The 25,817-nt window shown below is 46.9% G+C and overlaps 1 protein-coding gene across 1 annotated transcript in view; it reads right to left on the bottom strand.

Annotated features, from left to right (window-relative positions):
* Nucleotides 1-25,817, bottom strand: part of LOC119963633 — a 185,195-nt gene that overhangs the window by 123,325 nt on the left and 36,053 nt on the right. Inside the window, 7 exon segments of the mRNA XM_038792963.1 lie at nucleotides 1,251-1,357; nucleotides 8,309-8,468; nucleotides 9,719-9,828; nucleotides 10,789-10,948; nucleotides 20,620-20,726; nucleotides 23,468-23,627; nucleotides 25,673-25,782. Coding sequence (XP_038648891.1) covers nucleotides 1,251-1,357; nucleotides 8,309-8,468; nucleotides 9,719-9,828; nucleotides 10,789-10,948; nucleotides 20,620-20,726; nucleotides 23,468-23,627; nucleotides 25,673-25,782 — 914 coding nt within the window.

Raw genomic sequence — 25,817 nt, 5'->3', positions numbered from 1 at the left:
GGAATCCACCTCTTCATTCACCTGAGGAAGGAGCAGAGCTCCGAAAGCTAGTGTTTGAAACAAACCTGTGGGACTTTAACCTGGTGTTGTAAGACTTCTTACTTTTCTCACCCGAGTCCAACACCGGCATCTCCACATCAGGATCTATTTGTAGACAGCAGAGATGAGAAGGAAATGATCAATAAATGGTCGGACACTGAGAAAGGCAGAGGGACAATGCGGCACGTGATCACAGATTTCTCAAGGTAGCACGATAGACAGAAATCACTTTGTTCTGGGCTTCAAATGTATGCAGTTCTTAAGCTCCAGCTTTGATGGTGAAAAACAATTTACTCTTCTAATGCATCAGTTCTTTCATGCCACTGTTGATGAAAATCACTGATCGAAATCCTCGATTCCAGCATGTACCATGTCGCTAAACTACAACAGTTAATTTATGCTATTCGCTGACGTGGATGTGGTGTCTCCATCTCAGAACACTATTTTCCTTCACCATCCAGCAACTTATCTTCTCTTCTTCATTTGCTGTCGCAAACACACTTCATTTCAGTCTCACAGCCAGCAACATGTAGGAGTTGGATCATGCTGGACACGCGGAATGTGCAGTTGCTGAGGTTCATGAATTTTCACATCAATTTGAAAGGTTGGGCGCGATTAAACGGGACAAGTTCTAAGTGCATTATTTCTATTTCATTCTCCATAGATGCTGCCTCACCTGCTGAGTATTTCTATCATGTAACATATTTCAGTTTTGTGGTGAATGTACATTGCGTAATTCACACTGTTAGTATTCTGTCCCAGTGGGCTGTCTGTGAGCCGTTACGCGGCTCTGCCCACAGGGGGAGATGAGGAGCTTGTACAGGGCTCCGCCCTCGGCTCTGCCCATGGCTCCGCCCATGACCACTCCCACTACCAGAAGTGTAAAGTGCTGCTGCCTTGTGAGTCTGCCCTCAGTTCTTCTGGTCGCAGGCAGGCTCAGTTGTAAGTCTATTAAAGCCACACTTTACTTCCTATCGTGTCTCGAGTGAATTGATGGTCACATCAAGTTTTTTTTAGAGGTCATAGAACATTGCTTTTGAAAACAGGTGTTTATTTGCCCTTAAGGACTCAGTTTCAGCATTCCAGTAGGGAATACCCTCTCAAGACTTAATCTTTCATGTAAATCAAAGACAATATAAGTTACTGAGAACAAGTAAATTTGCCAAGAGATAATTAAACTTAACTGGGTGCACGTCATTTTTCTTACTTACAACTTTGTGTCCTGCACTGTTTCAGGGAATATCCTGAGACAACGTTGTGTAAATTGTTTTTAACACTCGGCTTTCCTGACGCAGTCATCTTCAAATAACAATAAAATCTGAAAGATAACAAAGGATAGAAGATAGTTAGTGTGAAGATTTGGAATGTAAAGTTAGTGCAACAACTTTGTGAATGTGGAGGTGGAGTTTATACTGTTCAGTGCTTCGCTCCAGAGATCCTTCCCTATTTCTATCCCTAGTTCTTCCTCTCATTTTTCCCTTGTTTCGTCCAGCGGGGAACGTGTCTCCTGTAACAGTCGTCCATACAGGTCCCACAGTTCCCTATTCCTAGGTCGCTTGCACCCAACAGCTCCTCCATCATTGAGTGACCCCGAGTCCGTGGGTAGGCCATCGACTCTTTACAGAGGACATTTTTGATTTGTAAATGTCGTGGTTTATTCCCTTTGGGCAGTTGCAACCTCTCCATTAGTTCGTCTGACGTTACTAGTTTGTCTGTGTAGATATCCCTAACTGTCAATGTCCCCCTCCCCCATACTATCTCCAGATTTTAAAGGTGGCGTCCGTTGTGGCTGCTGTGAAACAGTGATTGCAAATGGGGGCCATGGTGGACACTTTGTTGAGGAGCAGTGCCGCTCCTAGCCCCCCGGGGGGGGAGAATAGGGAGCGAGGAGCGGCCTCCAACGCCGTCGTGAAACACTCCGTTGCAGAGTATCGCGCCCAAGGAATGTGCGGAATGTCCAAGACCCAGAAAAAGGCATCGGGAAGAAGGGGGGGCGAGTGAAAGTTCACCGTCGAGTGAAAGGGTCAGCCCAGCAGCAGGAAAGATGGCGGAGGCTGGATCTCTGGGTGGGGTGGGCCTCACAGTGGAAACTCTGAGCGAGGTAATGGCTTCGCACTGAAGGGAGGAGGGTTGTGCACAGCCTTTATTTCTCATTTCAGGTTTTTAATTTGCTTTGTATTTGTGGGGGAAACAGTCAGGTTTTCAAGTTGGTTGATGGAAAAGGATATTCTACCTTTGTTACAGGCTACAGTTGGGGACAAATATATTGGGCTTTGGGGGTATGGTGGTTTTCTGGGGCGTAGCTTTTGCACTGGCTTTGTTTGTCTTTGTTTTCAGGGACTGGGTCATGGGGGAGGAGATTGGGAGGACAGGGACCTAGGCAGGGGCCTCCACACCTGCAAGCAAAGGTTGGCTACTGAACAGAAGTGTGGTGGGGAGAGGGACCACGGTCGCTCGCTGGAACCTGGTCTAACAAGTTTCGATGGGACTTGGGGTGTGAAAGGTGGGGGGGATGGGATCAATACTGTGAGAGGAGTTTTCAAGAGGAAATGGAAGGGGGGACTCTGGGAGGGGTTTGACGGTAACAAAGGGACGGAACGGGTCAGGCCCGAAGGGCAGGACCCGGGACTATGATGATGACGGATAGGAGGGGCAAGGGGGTAAGACCCCCCCCCCCCTCACCCCCCCAGTCAGAATAGAAATGTGGAACCTGAGGGAGTTTGGGGGGCTGGAGAAGAGATTGAGGGTTTTTACACATTTAAAGAGCTTAAAGGCCGACTTGGTGATGCTGCAGGAGACCCATTTAAAAACAAAAACATTTAGAGTATCCAATTTATTTTTTCCAATTAATGAGCAATTTAGCGTGGTCAGTCCACCTACCCTGCACATCTTTACGTTGCGGTGGTGAAACCCACGTAAACACGGGGAGAATGTGCGAACTCCATACAGACAGCGACCCAGAGCCGTGATAGAACTTGGGACCTCGGCGCCGTGAGGCCGCAGAGCTAACCGCTGCGCCACCGTGCTGCCCTTCAGGAGACCCGTCTGAGGATAAAGGATCAGGTGAGGTTTAGCAAGAGCTGGGTGAGTCTGGTGTTCCATTTGGGGTTCGACAGTAGGGCTCAGCGGGTAGCGGTATTGGTGGGCAACAGGGTGAGGTTTCAGATGGAGAAGGCAGTGGCATATCGGGGGGCAGGTACGTGATGGTGACCAGGGCATTAGAGGGGAGGTTGGTGGCACTGGCGAGTGTACATGGCCCCAACTAGGATGGTGCGGGGTTTGGGAAGAGGGTGCTGGGTTCTATTCCGGATTTGGATATCCACAAGTTGATAGTCGGGTTGGGGGGGGGGGGGGGGGATTGGAAGATGATGCGGAACCGAAGGTGGATAGGTCTCAGCCGTGCTCGCTCGCCCAGTCAGGGGGGCAAAGGCACTGGCTGGGCTCAAGAGAGAGATGGGCGGAATAGACCCGTGGAGGTTCCTGCACTCGAGTGAATGGGAGTATTCGTTTTTCTCCGGGTACATAAAGTCTACTCAAAGACACAGGGCACAATTCTCCACGGTCACGAAAATTCGGAGAATAGCGGGCGGCGTAAATTTTTACGGACACGCTGGTCCGACGCCCTCCCGCTAGTCTCCCCCCCCCCCCCCCCCCACGCCCGCCTCCCGACACGAATCGCTTCCCGCCGTTTTTTACGGCGAGCAGCTATTCACCCCTGGCCGATGGGCCGATTTCCAAGGCCTTTACAGCCGTTTTTATGAACGTAAAACACACCTGGTCTGACCGTTCGTAAAAACGGCCGTAAAGTCCCGATCTGGGGAACCATGGCACCGATTGGCACGGCAGTACCACGGCCGTGCCAAGGGTGTCAAGGGCCTGCGATCGGTGGGCACCGATCGCGGGTAGCGGGTACTTACCCCGCACACTCTTTCTCCCTCCGCCGCCCCGATGGATCCATCCGCGGGGCGGCTGAGGGGCATAACGGTCCGCGCATGCGCGGGTTTCACACACAAGCGCGATGACGTCATCCGCGCATACGCGGGTTGGAGTCGTCCAATCCGCGCATGCGCGGCTGACGTCATCTGACGCGTCAGCCGTCGCTAACTCTGGCTAGCGGGCTTAACGAAATTCGTTAAGCCCGCAATGCCGGAGTTCACGGCCGCGCGATACTAGCCCCGACCGGGGAGCTGAATCGGTTCCCGGTCGGGGGGGGCGGAGGCTGGCGTCAAACGCACCCATTTTTGACGCCAGCTTCCCGAGTTTTCATGACTCGGGAGAATCGCGCCCACACTTTCTCATGGTGGGGAAGGCGCTATTGGCTGGAGTTAAGAGATCGGAGCGATAGTGATTTCGGACCATGCACCGTAGTGGGTGGATGTGGTTTTGGAGAAGGGGATGGCTCTGAGGCCGGGGTGGAGGATGGACGTGGGGTTGTTAGCAGACCAGAGTTTTTGTGACAAGATCGGGAAGGTGATTGAGGAATATGTGGGGTTTAATTGAATGGGGGAAGATTTCGCAGTCAGTGGTTTGGGAAGCTCTGAAGACCGTAGTGAGGGAGGAGGTAATTTCGTTCAAGGCTAAGGTGGACAAGGAGGAGAGAGAAGCGTGCCAAAAATTGGTAGAAGAGATGCTGGAGGTGGTTAGGAGATGCGCGGGTCCAGACCTGTCCCTCTTGGCCAAGAAGAAGGAGTTGTCGGCGAGGTTCGACCAGTTGTCCACAGGGAAAGCGTTGCACCAGTTGAGAAAAGTGAGGGGGGCAGTCTATGAGTACAGGGAGAAGGCAGGGTGTATGCTGACCAGCCAGCTCTGGAGGGAGGTGGCGGCGAGGGAGATAGTTCAGGTGCAGAATAAGATGGGAAAGTTGGTGGCGGCCCAGGAGCAGATCAATAAAGTATTTGAAAAGTTTTATGAGAAGCTACATAGGTGGGAACCACCGGGAATGGAGCGAAGGGTGAGGGAGTTCCTGGACCGATTGGAGTATCCGAGGCTGGGTAAAGAGGATAGAGCAGGGTTGAGGAGGCAAGTGGGGGAGCAGGAGGTGAAGTAGATGATTGGGAGGATGCAGGCAGGGAAGGCGGTGGGGCCCAATGGGATCCCAGTTGAATTCTTTAAGGAATTTAAGGCTAAGCTGGTGCAACTGATGGAGGGAATGTTTGAATATGCAGTAGGCAGGAGTATCTTGCCACAGACGATGGGGCATGCTTCGATTCCGCTGCTGCGAATGAACGATAAGGATCCAGTTGCGTGTGGGTCGTATAGGCCCATATCCCAACTGAGATGCCAAGATACTGGCAAAGGTTTTGGCGGTAAGGGTGAAGGGATGTCTCTCGAAGGTGATTGGGGAGGACCATATGGAATTCGTGAAGGGAAGGCAGCTGTTCTCAAACATGAGGTGGTTGCTGAATGTGATCCTGTCTCTGATGGAGGGAAAGGAGGTGGAGGTGGTGATGGCACTGGACGTAGAGAATGCCTTTGATTGGATAGGGTGGGTTATTGATGGCGGTATTGGAAAGATTTGGTATTTAGCCAAGGTTCGTGGCGTGGGTACAGCTGTTGTACAAGGAGCCGATATCTATTATTGTACATCTTAGAACCAGCACATCAGTGGGAAATATAATGGAGCTGCTTCAAAGATTCGGGACGTTCTCGGGATATAAATGGAACTGAGGCAAGAGTAAGTATTTTATGGTCTCCCAGCCGGGAGTAGGGGCAGGGGTGGGAGGGCTGCCATTCCGTTTGGTGGCAAACCCACTTTAGGCACTTGGGGGTGCAAGTAGCTTGGATTGGGGTGGGCTTAGAAGATATCACTTTACTAGTCTGGTGGGAAAGATGAAGGCCAACTTGTCAACGCGAGAAAACCTCCTTTAGTTGTTGGCAGGCCCGGTACCGGCAGTTAAAATTAATGTGTTCCCACGATGTTTGTTCCTATTCCAGTGTCTTCCGGTCTTTTTACCGAAAGCCTTCGTCAGGGGGGTGGACAAATTGATCTCCTTGTTTATCTTGGGGGGGGAAGGTAGCCAGAATTAGGGGGGGTAGTCTTGCAGAAAGGGCACAGTTGGGTGGGTGGAGGGGCGCTAGACCTCATAAATTACTGTACTGTTGGTGGGCGAATACGGAGAAGCTGAGGGGCTGGACCAAGGAGGGGGCGGTCCAAAAGGTTAAGATGGAGAAAATGAAAAATGAAATAAAAATGAAATGAAAATCGCTTATTGTCACAAGTAGGCGTCAAATGAATTTACTGTGAACAGCCCCTAGTCGCCACATTCCGGCGCCTGTTCGGGGAGGCTGGTACGGGAATTGAACCATGCTGCTGGCCTGCTTTGGTCTGCTTTCAAAGCCAGAGATTTAGCCCTGTGCTAAACCAGCCCACGAGGACACCTCGTGTAGGGGGTCGGGTTGAGGGCGCTGGCAACAACATCACTCCCGATGGCTCCAGGAAAGTTTTCGGTAAGTCCGGTGGTGCTAGCCACTTTGAAGATTTGGAGGCAGTTTAGGCAGCATTTTAAGCTGGGGGCCGGGTCAAGGGGGATGCCGATTCGGGGGAATCATGGGTTCGAGCCGGGGAGGATGGATGAGAGGAGAATCAAGGAAATACAGGACTTTTTTCTTGGGGAACAATTCGCAGGTTTGGAGGAGGTGGGAAGGAAGTATGGGTTGGCGCAAGGAGAAGGGTTTAGGTACCTGCAGTCTCCGGATTCCGCTAGGAAGATGTTCCCGTCCTTCCCAATAGCGCCGGCCTCCTCATTGCTGGAGACAATGCTGTCAGTGGGAGAGTTGGAGAGGGGGGTTGTTTCGCCGATCTATGGGAGGATCCTGGAAGAGGACAGAGTGTCTATGGAGGGGATTAAGGTAACATGGGAGGAGGACCTGGGGGGGGGGGGGGGGGGGGGGGGAATGGAAGAGGGACTGTGATGTGAGATGAATGCTTCAACTTTCGGCTTGTTTAAGCTGGGGGCTGATACAGCTGAAAGTCATGTATAGGATGCACCTCACAAAATCAAAGATGAGCCAGCTGTTTGAAGGGATGGAGGATGTTTGTGAGCGATATGGGAGGGGCCCTACAAACCACGTTCACATGTTATTATCCTGCCTGAAGCCGGAAAGCTTTTGGAGGACAGTATTTAGCACAATCTCGGGGGTCTTGCACATGGGGCCAGTCCCCTAGAAGCCATTTTGGGTTGTCGGACCGGAGTTGCAGGCGGGAGTGGGAGTGGGAGTGGGTGCGGATGTTTTTTTGCCTTCGCCTCGCTGATCATTCGTAAGTGTGTCCTGCTGGGGTGCAGGTCAATCTCTCCACCCTGTGCCTCGCCACCACCCAAAGTGGCAGACTGGCTGGCCGGCCTGTCCAAATTTCTAAAACTGGAAAAAAATCAAATTTGCCATCCGGGTGTTAGAGGAGGGCTTCCACATGGCATGGAAGCCATTCACCAACTTGTTCCAGGTTCTGTTTATAGCCAACAGCCAACAGAGTGAGGGGGCAGGGGGCAGAGGGTAAAAACGCCGAAGAGGACTGCAAAACACCAGGGGGCATAGTCGCAGAGGGGCAGAGCCAAGGGCAAAAGGCGGACCGTAGCGGGCAGAAACAAGTGGACACGCAGAAGGTGATGCCAACAGCAGACAGGGCTGTTGAAGCAGACTGACCAACTGAGCCCCACAGCCATCGAGATAATACAAAGCAGGTAAATGTAAATATGCAGAGCGAGCCTCGTCGGGCAGCACTTTGTTGATTTTTTACTTTTCTCTCTTGTATAAACCAGAATCGTATCTTGAATGTCTTTGTAAAAAAAAACTATTCGCCAGTATGACACCTGTAACTCAACGTGAGACTGGTTTGTGAGAGAACGAGATATAAAGATTATTCTTCATCCAGAGCCACCAAATACAATCTATTGGTTTGGAAAACACATGGTGCAATCAAAGGGTAGACTTTGTAATTTATTCATCAGTCATCTGCAGAATGACCAATCGCTGACAAATATGTTCCTTCTGGGTGGGGTAATAACTTTGCAGTGATGAGGTGGATAGGCTTCTCCATTCATCACAGAGAGAGTTGTTGATGCACTGACTTGGGTTATCATGATTTCACCAAGGTTTATAAATGCCGACTTCTGAATTTTGAAGAAATTGAATCCAAACATTAATTTTTACTGTTAGGTTTTATGTAGTGACACATTATTATCCTCTGTGGATAACTCTTCCTCGATGTTAAACCTGAGATAACCATAACATATTCCATTGAAACATCTGAATGAATTCAGTACAGATTTACCTCCGGTTGTCAGTGGTCCAATCTCTTGTTAGAAAGGTGAAAAATTGACATTGGCTCTTCTCGGTGCAGACTTTTTGACAGTAGTTGGCGTCTGGAGCACGGACTGATTCAATATCATTTCCAGGAAAATCTACATCTGACTCCGTATCACGTATACACCCTGGAATAAAATTCTCATATCAATAATCAGATGTCAGAAAGATTTATTAAAAAGTGTCCATGTCCCACACCACCATAGATTTCTTCTTGTCAATTATTTATCCAGTTCACTTTTGAAAGTTATGATTGGTTCTAATTCCATCGCCCTTTTGTACTGTGAAATCTATCTTGCAACAACTCACTGCGTGACTTGTTTTCCTCAGGACATCTCTGGTTTTCATTGTCTTGTATGTCTGTTCTCAGGTTACTCACCTTCCTGCCTTTGGAAGCAGCAATTGCATTACCCCCACATTATAGCACCCCTCAACAACTCAGCCCACCTCAGCACCAGCCTATTCACCAACCCCACCCTCTTCCAGGAGTGCACAAAATTCAGACTAACAAATGAGAAGCATTAGAAGAAACCAAAATGATTTTGTTGGCTTGTACCTCAATCCCACTTACCACATGCTCCCCCTATCCGTGATTCCTTCAGAGACCAAAACTCTATCAATCTAACTTCAAATATGCTCAATGGTGACACATCCTCAGCTCCATGAGCTGGGGAATTCCAAAATTTGCTCCTCCAATTGAACAAATCCATCGCATGTCAGTCCTAAATCACCGACCTCTGAAACTGAAATTGTCACCCTATCTTCTTGATTCTCAAGCAGCTGAAACAGCCTCTCAGTGTCTACACTGTCTGGTCCCTTCACAATTTCCCTGAATATCTACAATCAGCATCATTCAGCACCTGGCGCACCAGGCTAAATCGCTGGCTTTTGAAGCAGACCAAGCAGGCCAGCAGCACGGTCCAATTCCCGTACCAGCCTCCCCGGACAGGCACCAGAATGTGGCGACTAGGGGCTTTTCACAGTAACTTAATTGAAGCCTTCTCGTGACAATAAGCGATTTTCATTTTCATGTTTTCACCTGGCTAACTTAATTTAGATCGAGGGCTCATCGTGTCAGGTCGTTCCTGTCTTGTGATGTTCATACAACAAATGAGTTCTTTATGAACAGATTTTCAGATTTACACCGAGTGCACAGGAAAAATTTCCTCTCTTATTGAGAATTATTAACATCAATCACAGTGCATGAATTCATCAATTAGCTCTCCTATCAGATTACTCAGTATCTCCTTTACGTGAGAATTTGTGTCCAGAAACAATTAAGATAGAGTAAATATTGTGACAGAAATGTATATTGATATTCAGCTTCTACATCACTGTTTTGTGAATCGAAATTCAACAATGCTCATTTTGGAATTACCTGTGTGATTGTCTCCACAGTCCCTTAAAGAAAATCCAGACACAACATTCTGAAGAATATTTATTCTTGGTGGAGTTCCTCTTTCACTCCTTTTGCGGTAGCAGATGTAGCTAAAAAGAACCACAGAAACATGTGGATTTGCAATATTTACAAAGTCATTCACCATACATTGATTCTGCAGGTTTTGTCTGTTGTTGATATTGGGGGAATTTAATTTCCTGAGCTGGTCTTGCCTCTCAGGAGTTGTATTTATTCTGGGAAGATGCCCCTTGAGTTGGAATAAATAGATTAAAATTGACAACAAAAAAATAATATGGATGAAGGATTTGAAGGGAACACTCAACTGTTTGAAAGTCGAGAATGTTTGTACAAACTATTCTCCCGGGAACGTGTTTCCCTCTGTGGGGGCTGTGGGGGAAAACATCCCGAATTCCCTGCCCCAACCTCATTAATTATGTTCCTGGGTGTTGCACGCCATATTTAGGGGGAGCTGCCGGGATGGCACATAGTCCACACACATGTCGAGGTACCATATTGAAAAGGTGCCCAACATCACTGACTCACAACTTAAGAAACAAGGTGGACCTCCTTAAAATGAAGATGGATCTCCATAAGATCTCTGAGGCTGGTAAATGGACCCAATCCCGGACCCCTAATCCGGAAATCCAGTTGTGGATGCAGCCCTGACCCACTGCTGTGATGATTGAGGATCCAGGGTTCAGGCGGAGGCAGCAGCAGGCATTGTTCAGATGAGTCCCGACATCTGTACACCACGTTGTTCGAAATGTGTTTCACGCCAACGTCGTGAAGAATCTAGTGTGGGGATTAGGCCTTTATTTGCATCCCATTCATGAGATGCATATGAGGCTCATTCCATCATCTGGCATGGTTTCTGACCCACTGTGCAGGCAACATCAGAATATACCGCTACGTATTCAGACCAGCATGATACCCATTTCTGGGCCTTCGCCATTTTCCTTCCCCCCAGCCCTCAGCCCCCACCCCATGCCCACCATTGAACCCGCTGGTGAGGGTTTGTGAATGCTCCATCCCATGAATAAGTGACTAACCGCTGTTTCACGTTGCGATATTCTCCTTTCACAAAGGTGAAAAACTGGCAGTCAGGTTCCTCTGTACATTTTCTTTGACAACTGGGCGCATCATCTACAACGGACTGGTGAATGTCATTTCCCGGAAAGTCCAAACCATCATAAATGCTGTCAAAACAGGCTGAAAATATGGAAAAAGAAGCTGATGGATGTGTGAAAAACAACAGCAAATATAAAGAAATGTGATCATTTTGGCAGTGTCACGTGCTCATGATATAATTTCTCTGTTCATATTCAAACTACTGACCCACAGGCATCATTATAGCTGTAATGAACTCCAATTAGCTTTATTGGTTGGCCAATTGGAGTATGAGCTCCCTCAATGAAAGCTCATTGAGGGGGCCCATATAAGCACCTGTGTAGGCTTTGAGAGCCAGTCTTAAGTTGACTGGACTGCAAGCAGCACTGTTTGTAGCTGCTCCTGTAATATCGTTGTTGTAAATAAATATTGGTATGGTGACGGAACTCCTGCCTCCCGTGGATTACTACAGTGGCAACGAGGTAAACTAAGAATTTTGCGGAGACCAGCTGCCACACTCGGAGGGTAAGCCTTGCCATTTTAAAAATGCCGTTTTTGGGAGGTTAGAGGCATTCGACTGGGCTATTGAGGACTGGTCCCAGTATGTGGAGAGAATGTGTTACTTCTTCCGGGCAAATGATATACTGACGGACGAAAAGAGACGACTTATCCTGCTGTCGGCGCGCGGACCCTCAGCTTTCGCCATTATAGGTAGTCTGACTTATCCCGATGCGCCGGACACGAAAACTTTCCAAGAATTAACGGAATTGGTGAAAGAGCACTACGACCCAAAACCACCCCTCATTTTGTGTAGGTACAGATTCTAGGCACGACTCATGTACCCGTGAAATATGAGAAACAATTACTCAGATTACCGTTGACGATAGTACAGGGCTCCGGACCGAGCTTAATTGGACAAAACTGGCTGAAAGACCTAAAATTAGATTGGATGAAAATTTTCCAAAGTGGAAGCGGGCAGTTGAGTGGAGTACTCCAAAAATACCCGGAGGTCTTCCAGGAAGGTTTGGGGGAAATCATAGGCGCCAAAGGAACTTTGCACATGGACCCAGAAGCCTTTCCGAAATTTTGTAAGGCCAGGCCGGTACCTTTTGCATTAAGGAAGAAAGTAGATGAGGAAATAGAAAGGTTACGGCGCGACGGCATTATCAGACCAGTGCAGATCTCAGAATGGGCAGCGCCGGTGGTACCAATTTTGAAGCCAGACGGCTCGATACGTCTCTGTGGAGATTTGAAACAGACGGTAAACAAATACGCACTGCTGGACAAATACCCAATCCCGAAAATAGACGACCTATATGCCAAATTGGCAGGTGGGCTTTTGTTCACGAAACTTGACATGAGCCACACCTACCTGCAATTAAAACTGGACAAGGACTCCCAGAAGTTTGCAACGATCAACGCCCTGAAGGGCCTTTTTCGTTATACTAAGCTAACTTTCGGAGTGTCATCAGCCTCCGCTATATTCCAGCGTACGATGGAAAATATTCTGCAGGGACTACCGCAGGTGCCGATTTATTTGGACGATGTCTTAATCACGGGTAGGACAAACAGGGAACACTTAAGGAACCTGGAGGAAGTGCTCAGGCATTTTGCAAAGGCAGGCATACGGCTAAAAAGGGAAAAATGTGTTTTTCTGGCCCCACAAGTGACGTACCTGGGATATAAAGTAGACGACTCAGGCTTACACCCATTAGAAGACGGAGTAAGGGCAATAAAATAAGTCCCTGCTCCCACCACGGTCCAGGAGTTACGATCATTTCTAGGGTTGGTAACCTATTATGGATAATTTATTGAAAATAGGGCGTCCATCCTCGAACCCCTCCACCAGCTACTAAAAAAGGGGCAAGAATGGAAATGGTCCGCCCGCCAAAACCGAGCATTTAGGGACATTAAGGAACAGCTGTCATCCAAAAATGTCTTAGAGCATTATGACCCAAGGAAGGAGTTGGTGGTCACTTGTGATGCGTCCCCCTATGGGGTAGGAGCCGTCTTAGCCCATAGAGGAAGGAATGGGGAAGAACGGCCAATAGCCTATGCTTCGAGGACCTTGGCGATGGCTGAGAGGAAGTACGCCCAAATCGAGAAGGAAGGACTGGCGGTGATATACGCAGTAAAAAAAGTTCACCAGTATCTGTACGGGCGGAAATTCACCATAGTGACGGACCATAAGCCGTTATTAGGGTTATTAAAAGAAGACAAGTCAATACCCCCGATTGCATCAGCTAGAATCCAACGCTGGACGTTGCTACTGGCGGTGTATAGTTACGTTCTGGAGCACAGACCGGGAACGCGAGTAGCACATGCAAATGCTTTGAGCAGACTTCCCCTCCCAGACACTCCACCGCAAATACCAAAAGTAGAGGAGACAGTAATGACTCTAAATTTTTTGGGCACCCTATCAGTAGACGCACAACATATTCGGTTGTGGATGCAAAAAGAGCCAGTTTTAGCCAAGATGAAGCATTTACTGCTAACGGGGGAACTGGAAAGACCAGTGGAGCCCCAGATGCACCCATACTGGAGCAAAAGGGACCAAATAACCGTAGAAGACGGTATCCTATTATGGGGAGCCCGGGTAATAGTCCCAGCTCAGGGCCGTCAGGCAATCTTAACCGAGTTACATCACGGACACCCAGGGGTGTCTAAAATGAAGATGCTAGCTCGAAGCTACGTTTGGTGGCCAGGTTTGTGTCGGACAACGGAATGGCATTCACAAGTGGGGAATTTGGAAAATTCCTGAAGGAAAACGGAATCCGTCACATTAAAACGGTCCCTTACCATCCAGCGACCAACGGCCTGGCAGAGAGAGCGGTCCAGACACTTAAAGTGGGACTCAAGAAGCAGCTGGCAGCATCAATGGACACAAAGCTCTCCCGCTGGCTGTTTGATTACAGGACCACACCGCATTCCACAACGGGCATACCGCCAGCTGAACTCTTAATGGGAAGGCGGCTGCGAACGAGGCCGAGTCTCCTTTTCCCAAATTTAACGGGGAAAGTGGAGAAACAACAGGAGGCCCAACGCAGGGGGCATGATAATAGTCGGCAGCAGACACATTTCCAGGTGGGGGCACCGGTTTGGGTCAAGAATTATGGGAATGGACCAATGTGCGTCAAAGGCACAGTAGAGTCCCAAACAGGGCCCATATCCTATGAGGTTTCGATAGGAGGTAAGGTGCTGAAGAAACACCTAGACCAAATAAGGGCAGCGGAACAACACCTGGAGGCAGGCGAAGCAGGACCGCTTCAAGCTGGAATAGCCCAGACGGAAAGGATACCCACACCCCAGCCCCGAGCAATTTCTCCAGATCCAGACGAGGCCGCCGTGACACCTCTCCCCAAGGCGGAGGAAGAACAACTTCCAAGGAGGTCGTCAAGGAAAAGACGGGCACCTATAAGATACAACCCGCCCACTTCGGAGAACGACCCGGCGGACGACACAGAGGTGACAGACCCAGACATGAGGAGCAGGAAGAAGCTCAGAGGAATGCCAGCTGGCAGGAATTCCTCGGACCTTGGGGGGGGGGGTGAAATGAACTCCAATTAGCTTTATTGGTTGGCCAATTGGAGTATAAGCTCCCTCAATGATAGCTCATTGAGGGGGCCCATATAAGCACCTATGTAGGCTTTGTGAGCCGGTCTTACATTGACTGGACTGTTTGTAGCTGCTCCTGTAATATCGTTATTGTAAATAAATATTGGTGTGGTGATGGAACTCCTGCCTCCCGTGGATTACAACAATAGCAAAGACACCCTTTACCATGATTGTCACAATTTTAAGTTCTTTACACCAGGTATCTACTTGGATTGAGAGTCACCAGCCACCCCAATGAGTAGATGCTGCATCCTTAAGAATACAAACACAACTTTTCTGCCCATTGTGTAGGAAATAAAAACATGAAACTGGGGAACATAACTCAGAACATGTGATCTGTGCCCGACTACAAGGATATACCAGGTCCATTTTTCCGGTTTTACTGGACAATAGTGGCGAGAGGTTAGTGCCAATCACAGGAAAAAATGGACACTAAAGGAATGAAATTGGTCTTTTTCAGCCTTGTAAAATGGAACAGTAGTGTGCCATCATCCAATGTCACACCAAAGGTAGACGTTCTTGTGGTGTTCTTGGTGTTGCTTATTTAGGGTACATAGAACATAGAACAGTACAGCACAGAACAGGCCCTTCGGCCCTCAATGTTGTGCCGAGCCATGATCACCCTACTCAAACCCACGAATCCACCCTATACCCGTAACCCAACAACCCCCCCCTTAACCTTACTTTTAAGGACACTACGGGCAATTTAGCATGGCCAATCCACCTAACCCGCACATCTTTGGACTGTGGGAGGAAACCGGAGCACCCGGAGGAAACCCACGCACATAGGGGGAGGACGTGCAGACTCCACACAGACAGTGACCCAGCCGGGAATCGAACCTGGGACCCTGGAGCTGTGAAGCATTTATGCTAACCACCATGCTACCCTGCTGCCCCAAGTTGGCAGTTGGCATAGTTTTCCACAGAGACCACAGAATAGCTTTTACTTAAAGCTATGATTTTATTTACACTACTAAATAAATGGATTTAACGCTTGATCCTTAAGAATACAGAATTGATCAATAACATCTAACTATAGTCAACTGCTGCTAATCTCACTACTGGTATAAACTATAATCAAACCTTCTCACACTATCTGCTGTTATGACCTTCACTAGCTATTCCTGCATATACTCCTCCCCTAAGGTGCATCCCTGCCTTATATAGTTGCATCTGCAGCTTCCTCTCGGTCCTACCCTTGTAATGCTGATAGTTATGATAATACCACATCCCCCCTTCTTTGTAAACAAAAATTATTATTACATTAGTTGTGATATTTTCTTTAATCCTGACCTTTCTGACTACTGGTTAGCACCTATCATTATTTTATTATCATACAATACAGTATCTGTAATGACAGTTACATCACTTACAGGTTCAGTATGCAATCACAAGTTCGATCTCTCTGGACGGTGTCTTCTTCTTGTACAACATCTCAGTGGAATATTCAAAGTGTTGGATTGGTCTACCACATCTTCTACCTGTGTCTGCGCTAAGTATGGATCTGGAAAAGCAATGTCCTTGAATATGTCATCACGTGGTACAACTTTTGCATGTTGAGTTTGAACCTTGTGCTTGACGTACAGCAATGCTCGTCTATTTCTCCTGAACAGTAATCCCTGTTCTGTTTGTACTAAGCAGGACCTCGGTGCTACCTGTTTCAGAGCCTTCGCAAGATTTTGCCAGTCACGTTCCGGATTCTGAATTCTCATGACGTCACCTTCTTCAAGTTCAACCAGAGGTTTGGTATGTCTATTGCAGACATCTTGTTGCTTCTTTTTTGTCGTTGTGATTCTTTCACGTATCTTCTTATTATCAGTTTCTGGACTGATGATTTCTGGTAAAGTGGTTCTTAGTCTTTTCCCCATCAACATTTGAGCAGGTGAGAGACCCGTTGATAACGGTGTTGCTCGGTATACTAATAACGCTAGTGACACGTCTCGATCATCTTCACTCGCTTTGCAGAATAACTTCTCAATTATCCCTACTCCTTTCTCTGCTTTCCCATTAGACTGAGGATAACGTGGGCTAGGCGTTACATGGTTGAAATTATATTGCCCTGCAAACTGCGTCCACTCCCAACTTGAGAAACATGGATCATTGTCAGACACAATGTTAAGAGGGAGTCCATGGTATGTAAAAATCAATTTTATCACTTATCTGGCAGTCAAATCTTTCAACATCATCACCTCTGGAAATCTGGAGTAATAGTCTATGACTATTAAGTAGTCATGACCCTGGAAATAGAATAAATCCATGCCCACTGTGTTCCATGGACTTGTCACAATCTTCACCTGTTGCATGGTTTATTTCCTCTGTGCAGGCCGATGCATCTGACAAATTGGGCATGCTTGAACAGACAGATCAATATCTCTGTGTATTCCCAGCCAATACACCGATTATCTGGCTCGTCACTTTTCAACACCTTGATGACCCTCGTGAATCTGCTGCAGAATCCCGAAACATAAACTGGCCGTTATCACCATCCTGTCTCCCTTCAGCAGGACTCCATCAATTGTAGCAAAATCATCTCGAGTCTAGAAAGGGTGATTTGCATCCAGCAGGTCATCCTTCTCGAAGGTATTTTTTCACCTTCTGGAGCGTCAAGTCCTTTTCAGTTTCGGCTTTTATGCTCCTTTGTTTATGATCAGATACTGGTACTATCTCAGAAATTAAATGAGCTTGAAGTTCCCCTCTTCGGACTAACTCGGGTTCTGATGTTTCAGCATCAGTGGTTGCCCTGTTTTCTGATGTTTCAGCATCAGTGGGTGCTTTGGAGAGGTTGTTCACAACACCTAAGTCTTCTCTGGACTCTTCATCTTGGTCATCTGAAGTACCCGTTGAGTGAATCCTTTCAACTAGCTGCAATCATTCACAAGCATCAACTCCAATCAATGACAATTACTCACCTTCTATCACCTCAAAGTCGATAGGTATCTCAATTTTCCCATTCTTCACAACAAGACAGCATGACCTTGTTGTGGCTATTGAGTTACCATTGCAATCTGTGAGCCTACAGGTGGACAGCTTTATCAGGGGCTTTACGATTGCTTGCTTTAAAGATCGGTACATGATAATATTTGCGTACGCTCCTGTATCAATCTTAAATGGGATCAATTTTCCATTTATTTCTAATGAGGCAGTCCACTCCTTAATTAGCTTCGAGAGTGCTTTTACTGGTCTTTCCTTCCAATCCAGTAAATCAATCCTAATGATTGCTTCTATCGTGAAGGTATCTGAAAGTGAATATGGTGAGCAAACCTCTCTATCCACTATGATGTTGGATTTTTTTTCTCTGCACTCTGTACACTTTATATCCATCTGCAAATCACTGTAAGACTGTTTAAATGTGGTTACTGGAATGGTTGCTGATACACGATACCGTGCTGCCAAGTGGCTCAGTTTGCCGCAATTGGAACAATGTTGCCCCCTTGCCGGACAATTTTTTGACAATGGGCGTGTCCACAGCATGTGCACGTCATCACGCTCGTGGCGTCACTTTCAAAATGGCCACCGGCCGTTGTACTCAGTTTTCTTTGCTGCAACACAGCATTAATTGCATCAGCCACGTTTCCCAATTTTGTGCTCTTTTCCTTAGCCACGACTTCGGCATATTCGCGCGATGCCTGTTCGCTGGCCTTACACATATTTATAGTGTCTTCAATCAAAAACACCGATCTTTTTAATTTTTTCATGCACACCCATTCACCGTTTAGTCCGAACACAATTTAATCTTGCAGCATAGACACGGAGATTGAAGAAAAATTATCGGACTGCACTCACAGCTGTAGAGCTGTGATGAATAAACCTACAGCTTCTCCTCTGAACGGCAGCTGTTTGTTTAACATGTAGCGCTCATAGATATGTTTTCACATATATCTGTATATGTGAAATATCGTAGTAATATCTGTAGCATCATGCTGTATTTATTTTCATCTTCATCTGTACTGAATTCAAATGAATTGAATAACTCCAATGCTTGCGGTCCAGACAAATTTAGTAGGAGTGCTATTATGCGTTGGCCTGATGCATTTTCAAGCGCAGAGGCAGAAATAAACACTTCAAACTGTTGCTCAAAGAAAGCCCAGTTCTGGCACAGTTAACCATGTGTCTTGAAGTGGTCAGGCTTCTTGAGACCTTCCATCTTCTGATCAGTGTTTACCGTAGATTTGTTCTGAGCTGTACCTTCTGGATTGCTTCTTCAATCTCCAGTGTTATTCTAACTTAATCTCACTACTGTTTCTTCAAAGGAGAAGACCTCTGGCACCATGTGGTGTTCTTTGTGTCGCTTATTTAGGATGGTCAGCGTAGTGTTCCACAAAGACCACAGTATTGCTTTTAAATAAAGCAATGATTTTATTTACACTACTAAAACTGGGATTCGACACTTAGCCTTAAGAATACATAATTGATTAATAACATCTAACTACATTCATCTGCTGCTAATCTCACTGTTAGTATAAACTATAATCTAACCTTCTCACACTATCTGCTCTTATGACCTTCACTAGCTACCTCCTGCATACACCCCTCCCCTCAGGGGACTACCTCATGTACCTGCAGCTCCCTCTAGTGGCTACTCTCGACACTACATTGACCCTTGTAATGCTGATAGTTATGAGAATACCACAGTTCTGTTCCCTGGGAGGGGGGTGGGTACTGACACTCCAAGCCATAACCCCGCTGCACCAACACCCACCCATAATAACCCCCATTCTCTCTGTACATTCCCCAAATGTCCAGACTACTCCCTGTATTCCCCCTCTACTGTCCCATACAACTGCTAACCACTACACCTCATCAACCTCTCTCACAACCCAAACACCTTCTCAAACCCCAACAATGCCCCACCCCCCCGGCAGCTCTGACAAGCCAAAATCCCAAACACCAAATTGCACTCAATTTAGCCTATGATGTAAAAAGAAACCTTGCAGTTTAACCAGCATCCACATTCATTCCCCATACATTCATTCTTAATGCTGATACATGCTTTCCGTTTTCCTCCTGAAAGCTATTTCCTTCATTTAATGTTGGATTATTGCTTTCCATCATGAAACTCAAGTGGAATTTACAGAGACTCTGCTGTTGCTGATTACTTTCTGGGCCCTCCTGTCTGAATATCTTGTTCCTGTGTCCTGGCTGGAATGGTGGTAACCAGCAAAGCTGAAGCCTGAGGGACCCTGAAGGTTCGCAGTAAAGATTTGATTATTAAACGTACGATAGGTTATCAATTAACTTGTCAGGTGGGAAGAAAACTGGCAAATTGAATGAATCCAGAGATGTGCGATGTGATCCATTTATGGACAGCAGACATGAGAAGGAAATTAATGGTTGGATACAGAGGGACAGTGTAGCGCACGTTCACAGATTTCTCAAGGAAGCACGACAGACAGAAAGAGACCAAATCACTTTGTTCTAGGCTTCAAATGTTCCACACATATATCTTTCAAAGTTCATTTCTCCGAAACAGGTGAAGCATTCACGAGGAAGCAGCCTTCTACCTTGCGCGAGAATCTTATCCTGCTCTGGTTAAGTGGTGGCCAGGATGTCAGGTGGCCAGGGGATGATGGAGTGGAGACAGGCTCAGTTGAGGGTATGAAGGCAAAGTGGACCAAGGAGCTGGGACTGAACTTAGAGGTGGAGGATTAGAGTGAGGCACTGAGGAGGGTGAACTCGACCGTGTCTTGTGTGAGGCTAACTCTCATCCATCTGTAAGTGGTGTTCCAGGCACACCTTGCAAAGCCTAGGATGAGTCAAGTCGATTATTTGAATGGTAGAGATTATAGATGCGATCAGTTGTGGTCATGCTCAAAGCTGGCAAACATCTGGAAATCCTTATTTGAGACTATCAGCCTCACTGGGCTGAGCACCTGGAAGCTCGCAGCAATTCCCACTTGTTACCACACTTAGAAACCTATCCAGAGAATCGCGCCCACAGTTTTCTGGAAGTTGTAAAACGTGCTTTTGTTATCAGGTGTTTTTTTGCTCTCAAGGACCCAGTTTCAGCATTCCAGTAACGAAAACCCTCTAAAGACTTAATCTTACATATAAGTAAAAGGCAACATAAGTTACTGAGAACAACTAAACTTGCATGGAGATAATATGGGAATCAATCTCAAACTAACCGCAACATGGTGCACGAGATCTTTCTTACTTACAGCTTTGTGTCCTGCACTGTTTCAGCGAATATCCTGAGACAACGTTGCGTAAATCATTTTTAACACTCGGCTTTCCTAACGCAGTCATCTTCAAATAACAATAAAATCTGAAAGAGAGTGTGGGATAGAAGATAGTTAATGTGGTGATTTGGAATGTAAAGTTAGTGCTGGATAGTTAAATCTGTGCTGCCGGGAAAGGTCAACAAGCATTCAAGGCCTTCTACCTGGGGCTGTACACTCAGAGCCTCCCAAAGGGGACTCGAGGATGAAAGGGGACTAGACATGCCAGTCATGGGGGGAGGATAGAAAACGGGGGTTGGAAGCACCGTTAGAACAGGGAGAAGTCATGGAGAGTATCAGCTCCATGCAGACACAAAAAGCCCCCAGGACAACACAGATTCCCAGCAGATGTCTTGAAAACATTCACACCAGCACTGGCCCCGCACCTGCGGGAGATCTTCGCAGTCTTGCTAGCAAGGCGCATGCTGCCACAAACGCTGGCACAAGCTCAATCTCGCTGATACCCAAGAAAGGCAAGGACCCAACTGAATATGGGTCCTACAGAACCATCTTGTTGATCAATGTTGATGGGAAAATACTGCCAAGGTTCTGGCCAGGCTACTGAAGAACTGCATTGCAGAGGTGGGCGCAGAGGACAAAACCAGCTTTGTTAAGGGTAGGCGGCTAACGTCGAACATCAGGTGCTTGCTGAATGTAATAATGACCCCTTCAGGGGAGAGAACACCAGAGGTGATCATCTCCCCGGATGCAGAAAAAGCCTTCGATAGAGTTGAGTGGAAGTACCTCATAGAGGTACTGAAGCAGTTTGGGCTCAGAGCAGGATTCACCGCCTGGGTGAAACTCCTGTCAAACATTCCCATGGCAAGTTTATAGACCAACACCCCGAACTCTAAATACTTCCAGCTGCAGAGGGGCAAAAGGCAGGGATGCCCACTGACCCCACACCTATTTACCCTGGCAATGAGCCACTGGTGATTCTCCTCAGAGCAGCAAAGAATTGGAAGGGGATCCAGAGAGGGGGCAGATAGCGCAGTGTCTCATTTCATGCGGATGTCCTGATACTCTACGTCTGACACCCCCAAAGCAGCATAGAGGGGATCGTGAAGCTCCTGAAAGATTTTGGAGCCTCCTCGGGATGCAAACTCAACCTGAGCAAAAGTGAAATCTTCCTGGTGAACCCGCAAGGGAGGGACAGAGCTGGAGGGACTGCTATTCAAAGAGGCCCAAAACAAATTCCGCTACCTGGGGATCCAAATGACCCACGACTGGACACCTTCCCACAAGTGGAACCTGACCAGTCTGGATGTTAAAAAGGAACTGCAGAGATGGGACACACTCCCACTCTCCCAGGTTAGGAGGGTGCAGACAATTGAGATGAACTTTCTAACCAGGTTCCTCTTCCTGTTCAGATCCATACTGATCTACAGCCCCAGCGCCTTTTTTAACACAGCAGACAAAACGATTGTGGTGTTTGTGTGTGTGTGTGTATGTGTGCATGTGTGGGAGGGGGGGATCCTTCTGCAGCTGAAAGTGGTGCACAGGGCACACCGAACTAGAACCCGAATGAGCTGGTTCTTCTCAGAGGTAGAGGGTAAATATAAAAGGTGCCAGGGAGGCCCGGCCAAGCACAACCACAGTTCTGGGCATGTCCCAGACTTGTGGGGTTCCGGACAGCCTTCTTTGAGGCAATTTCCAAGGTGGTGAGAATGAGGGTGGAGCCAAACCCAAAAGTGGCAGTTTTCAGGGATCAAACCAGCCAGAACTATTCATGGGGAGGAGGCCCGATGCCCTTGCCTTTGCTTCCTTAATCACCCACCGAAAATTCCTGCTTGGCTGGTGATCAGCAAGACCACCCAAAGTGGCAGACTGGAGAAAATCAAATTTGCCATCCGGGGGTTGGAGGAGGGCTTCCACATGACATGGAAGCCATTCACCAACTTGTTCCAGGTCCTGTTTATAGCCAACAGCCATAGAGCGAGGGGGCAGGGGGCGGAGGGTAAAAACCCAGAAGATGACCGCAAAACACAAAGGGGCATAGTCGCAGGGGGACAGAGCCAAGGGAAAAAGGAGAACCAGAGCGAGCAGAAACATGCGGAGAGGCAGAAGGTGGCGCCAGCAGCGGACAAGGCTGCTGAAGCAGACCAGCCAAATGAGCCCCACAGCCATCGAGGGAAAGCAAAGCAGGTAAATGTAGATATGCAGAGCGAGCCTCGTCTGACCGCATTTTGTAAACCAGAACCACACCTTGATTGTCTTTGGAAAAAACTACTTGGCAGTACGACAGCTGTAACTCAACATTCAAACTAAAACATGTAATATAAAATCCGAAAACCAAGAAAATAAATTGTTTTTATCTGTGCTGCTGCCCTGGAAAAACAGGGAGATTGGTTTGTGGGAGAATGAGATTGAAAGATTATTCTTTATGCATATCCACCAAATGCAATCTATTGGTTTGGAAAACACATGGTGAAATCAAAGGGTAGACGTTGTAATCTGTTTATCAGTTATGTGCAGAATGTCCAATCCCTGACAAATATGTTTCTGCTGGGTGGGGTAATAACTTTGCAGTGATGAGGTGGATAGGCTTCTCCATTCATCACAGAGAGAGTTGTTGATGCACTGACTTAGGTTATCATGATTTCACCAAGGTTTATAATTGCCGACTTCTGAATTTTGAAGAAATTGAATCCAAACACTAATTTTTACTGTTAGGTTTTATGTAGTGACACGTTATTATCCTCTGTGGATAACTCTTACTCGACGTTAAACCTGAGCTAACCATAACATATTCCATTGAAACATCTGATTGAATTCAGTACAGATTTACTTTCGGTTGTCAATCGTCCAATCTCTTGTTAGAAAGGTGAAAAATTGACATTGGCTCTTCTCGGTGCAGACTTTTTGACAGTAGTTGGCGTCTGGAGCACGGACTGATTCAATATCATTTCCAGGAAAATCTACATCTGACACCGTATCACGTATACACCCTGGAATAAAATTCTCATATCAATAATCAGGTGTCAGAAAGATTTATTAAAAAGTGTCCATGTCCCACACTACCACAGATTTCCTCTTGTCAATTATTTATCCAGTTCACGTTTTTAAAAAAAATTTTATTCTCCTTTTTCACATTTTCTCCCACATTTACACCCAACAATAAACAATAATCAGTAACAAATGTAATGCCAATCCCCAAATCAATAACAACGATCCCATACTCCCACCAAACCCCAGACATTAGCCTGCATGTTAACATAAACAAATGACAAAAAGGAATCAGGAATCACCCATAATCACCATTAACACGTCCAGTCCCTCTCCCCCCCAACCCTCCCTGCCCCCCCCCCCAAAGTGTTCGATGTGATCCAATTCTCGAAAGTGGATAATGAATAACGCCCATAAGTTGTAGAAACCCCCTCCATCCTTCCCCTCAGTTCAAATTTGATCTTCTCAAGTGTCAAGAATTCCAGCAGGTCCCCCTGCCACCCCAAGGCACAGGGTGGAGATGTTGAACTCCACCCTAACACAGGATCCGCATTTGGGCGATCAATGAGGTGAAGGCTACAATATCTGCTTCTGCTCCCGTTTCCAACCCCGGCTGATCCGACATCCCGAATATGGCCTCCCGAGGGCCGGGTTCCAGTTTCACATGCACCACTTTAGAGATTACCTGAAACACCTCCTTCCAGTAATCCTCCAGCTTTGGACAGTTGGACAGGACCAAAACATATGAACATGGTTTACAAGGCCCCCCCCCCCCCCCCCCGCAACGTCACACACATCTTCTACCCCCTCAAAGGCTCATCCTCGCCCTTGTAAGGTGCACTCTCTATCCAGTTCACTTTTGAAAGTTATGATTGATTCTAATTCCATCGCCCTTTTGTACTCTGAAATCCATCTCACAAAAACTCACTGTGTGACTTTGTTTTCCTCAGGACATCTCTGGTTCTCATTGCCTTATATGTCTGTTCTCACGTTACTCACTTGTAATTTTTACTGTTAGCTTTTATGTAGTGACACGTTATTATCCTCACATTACCCCCACACCCCTATACCACCCCACGCCAACTCAGACAACCTCAGCACCAGCCCATTCACCCAACCCCACCAACTTCCAGGATAAGCATAAGAAGAAACCAAAATGATTTTGTTCACCTCTTGAATGGCGGATCTTGTACCTCAATACCACTTACCACCTGCTCCCCCTATTATGATTGCTTTCGAGACCAAAACTCAATCAATCCTAACGTCAAATGTGCTCAATGATGACACATCCACAGCGCTATGAGCTAGGGAATTCCAAGATTTGCAATCCTCCAATTGAAGAAATCCTTCTCCTGTCAGTCCAAAATCACTGACCTCTGAAACTGGGGTTTCCCCAGTTTAGCACAGGGGCTAAACAGCGGCTGGTTTAGCACAGTGGGTTAAACAGCTGGCTTGTAATGCAGAACAATGCCAGCAGCACGGGTTCAATTCCCCTAATGGCCTCCCCGAACAGGCGCCGGACTGTGGCGACTGGGGGCTTTTCACAGTATCTTCATTGAAGCCTACCTGGGACAATAAGCGATTAATATGAACTGAGATTGGAACCCCATCTTCTTGATTCTTAAACAGCTGAAACATCCTCTCAGTGTCTACACTGTCAGGTCCCTTCACAATCTCCCTTCATATCTACAACTAGCATCATTCCGCACCTCTGACTAACTTAATTTAGATCGAGGCTCATCGTGTCGGGTTGTTCCTGTCTTGTGATGTTCGTACAACAAATTAGTTCCTTATGTACAGATTTTCATATTTACACCTAGTGCACATAGAACATTTACTCTCTTGTTGAGAATTATCAACATCAATCACATGCATGAATTCATCAATTTGCTCTCCTATCAGATCACTCTGGATCTCCCTTTTTGAGAATTTGTGTCTAGAAACAATTCAGATAGAGCAAATATTGTGACAGAAATGTATATTGATATTCAGCTTCTACATCACTGTTTTGTGAATCCGAATTAAACAACAATAATTTTGGAATTACCTGAGTGATTGGCTCCACAGCCCCTTAAAGAAAATCCAGACACAACATTCTGAAGAATATTTATTCTTGGTGGAGTTCCTCTTCCACTCCTTTTGCGGTAGCAGATGTAGCTAAAAAGAACCACAGAAAATATTTACAAAATCAT

This window comes from Scyliorhinus canicula, chromosome 3 (assembly GCF_902713615.1).
Source record: "Scyliorhinus canicula chromosome 3, sScyCan1.1, whole genome shotgun sequence".
NCBI lineage: Eukaryota > Metazoa > Chordata > Chondrichthyes > Carcharhiniformes > Scyliorhinidae > Scyliorhinus > Scyliorhinus canicula.
This window is presented reverse-complemented; position numbering and strand designations above follow the sequence as displayed.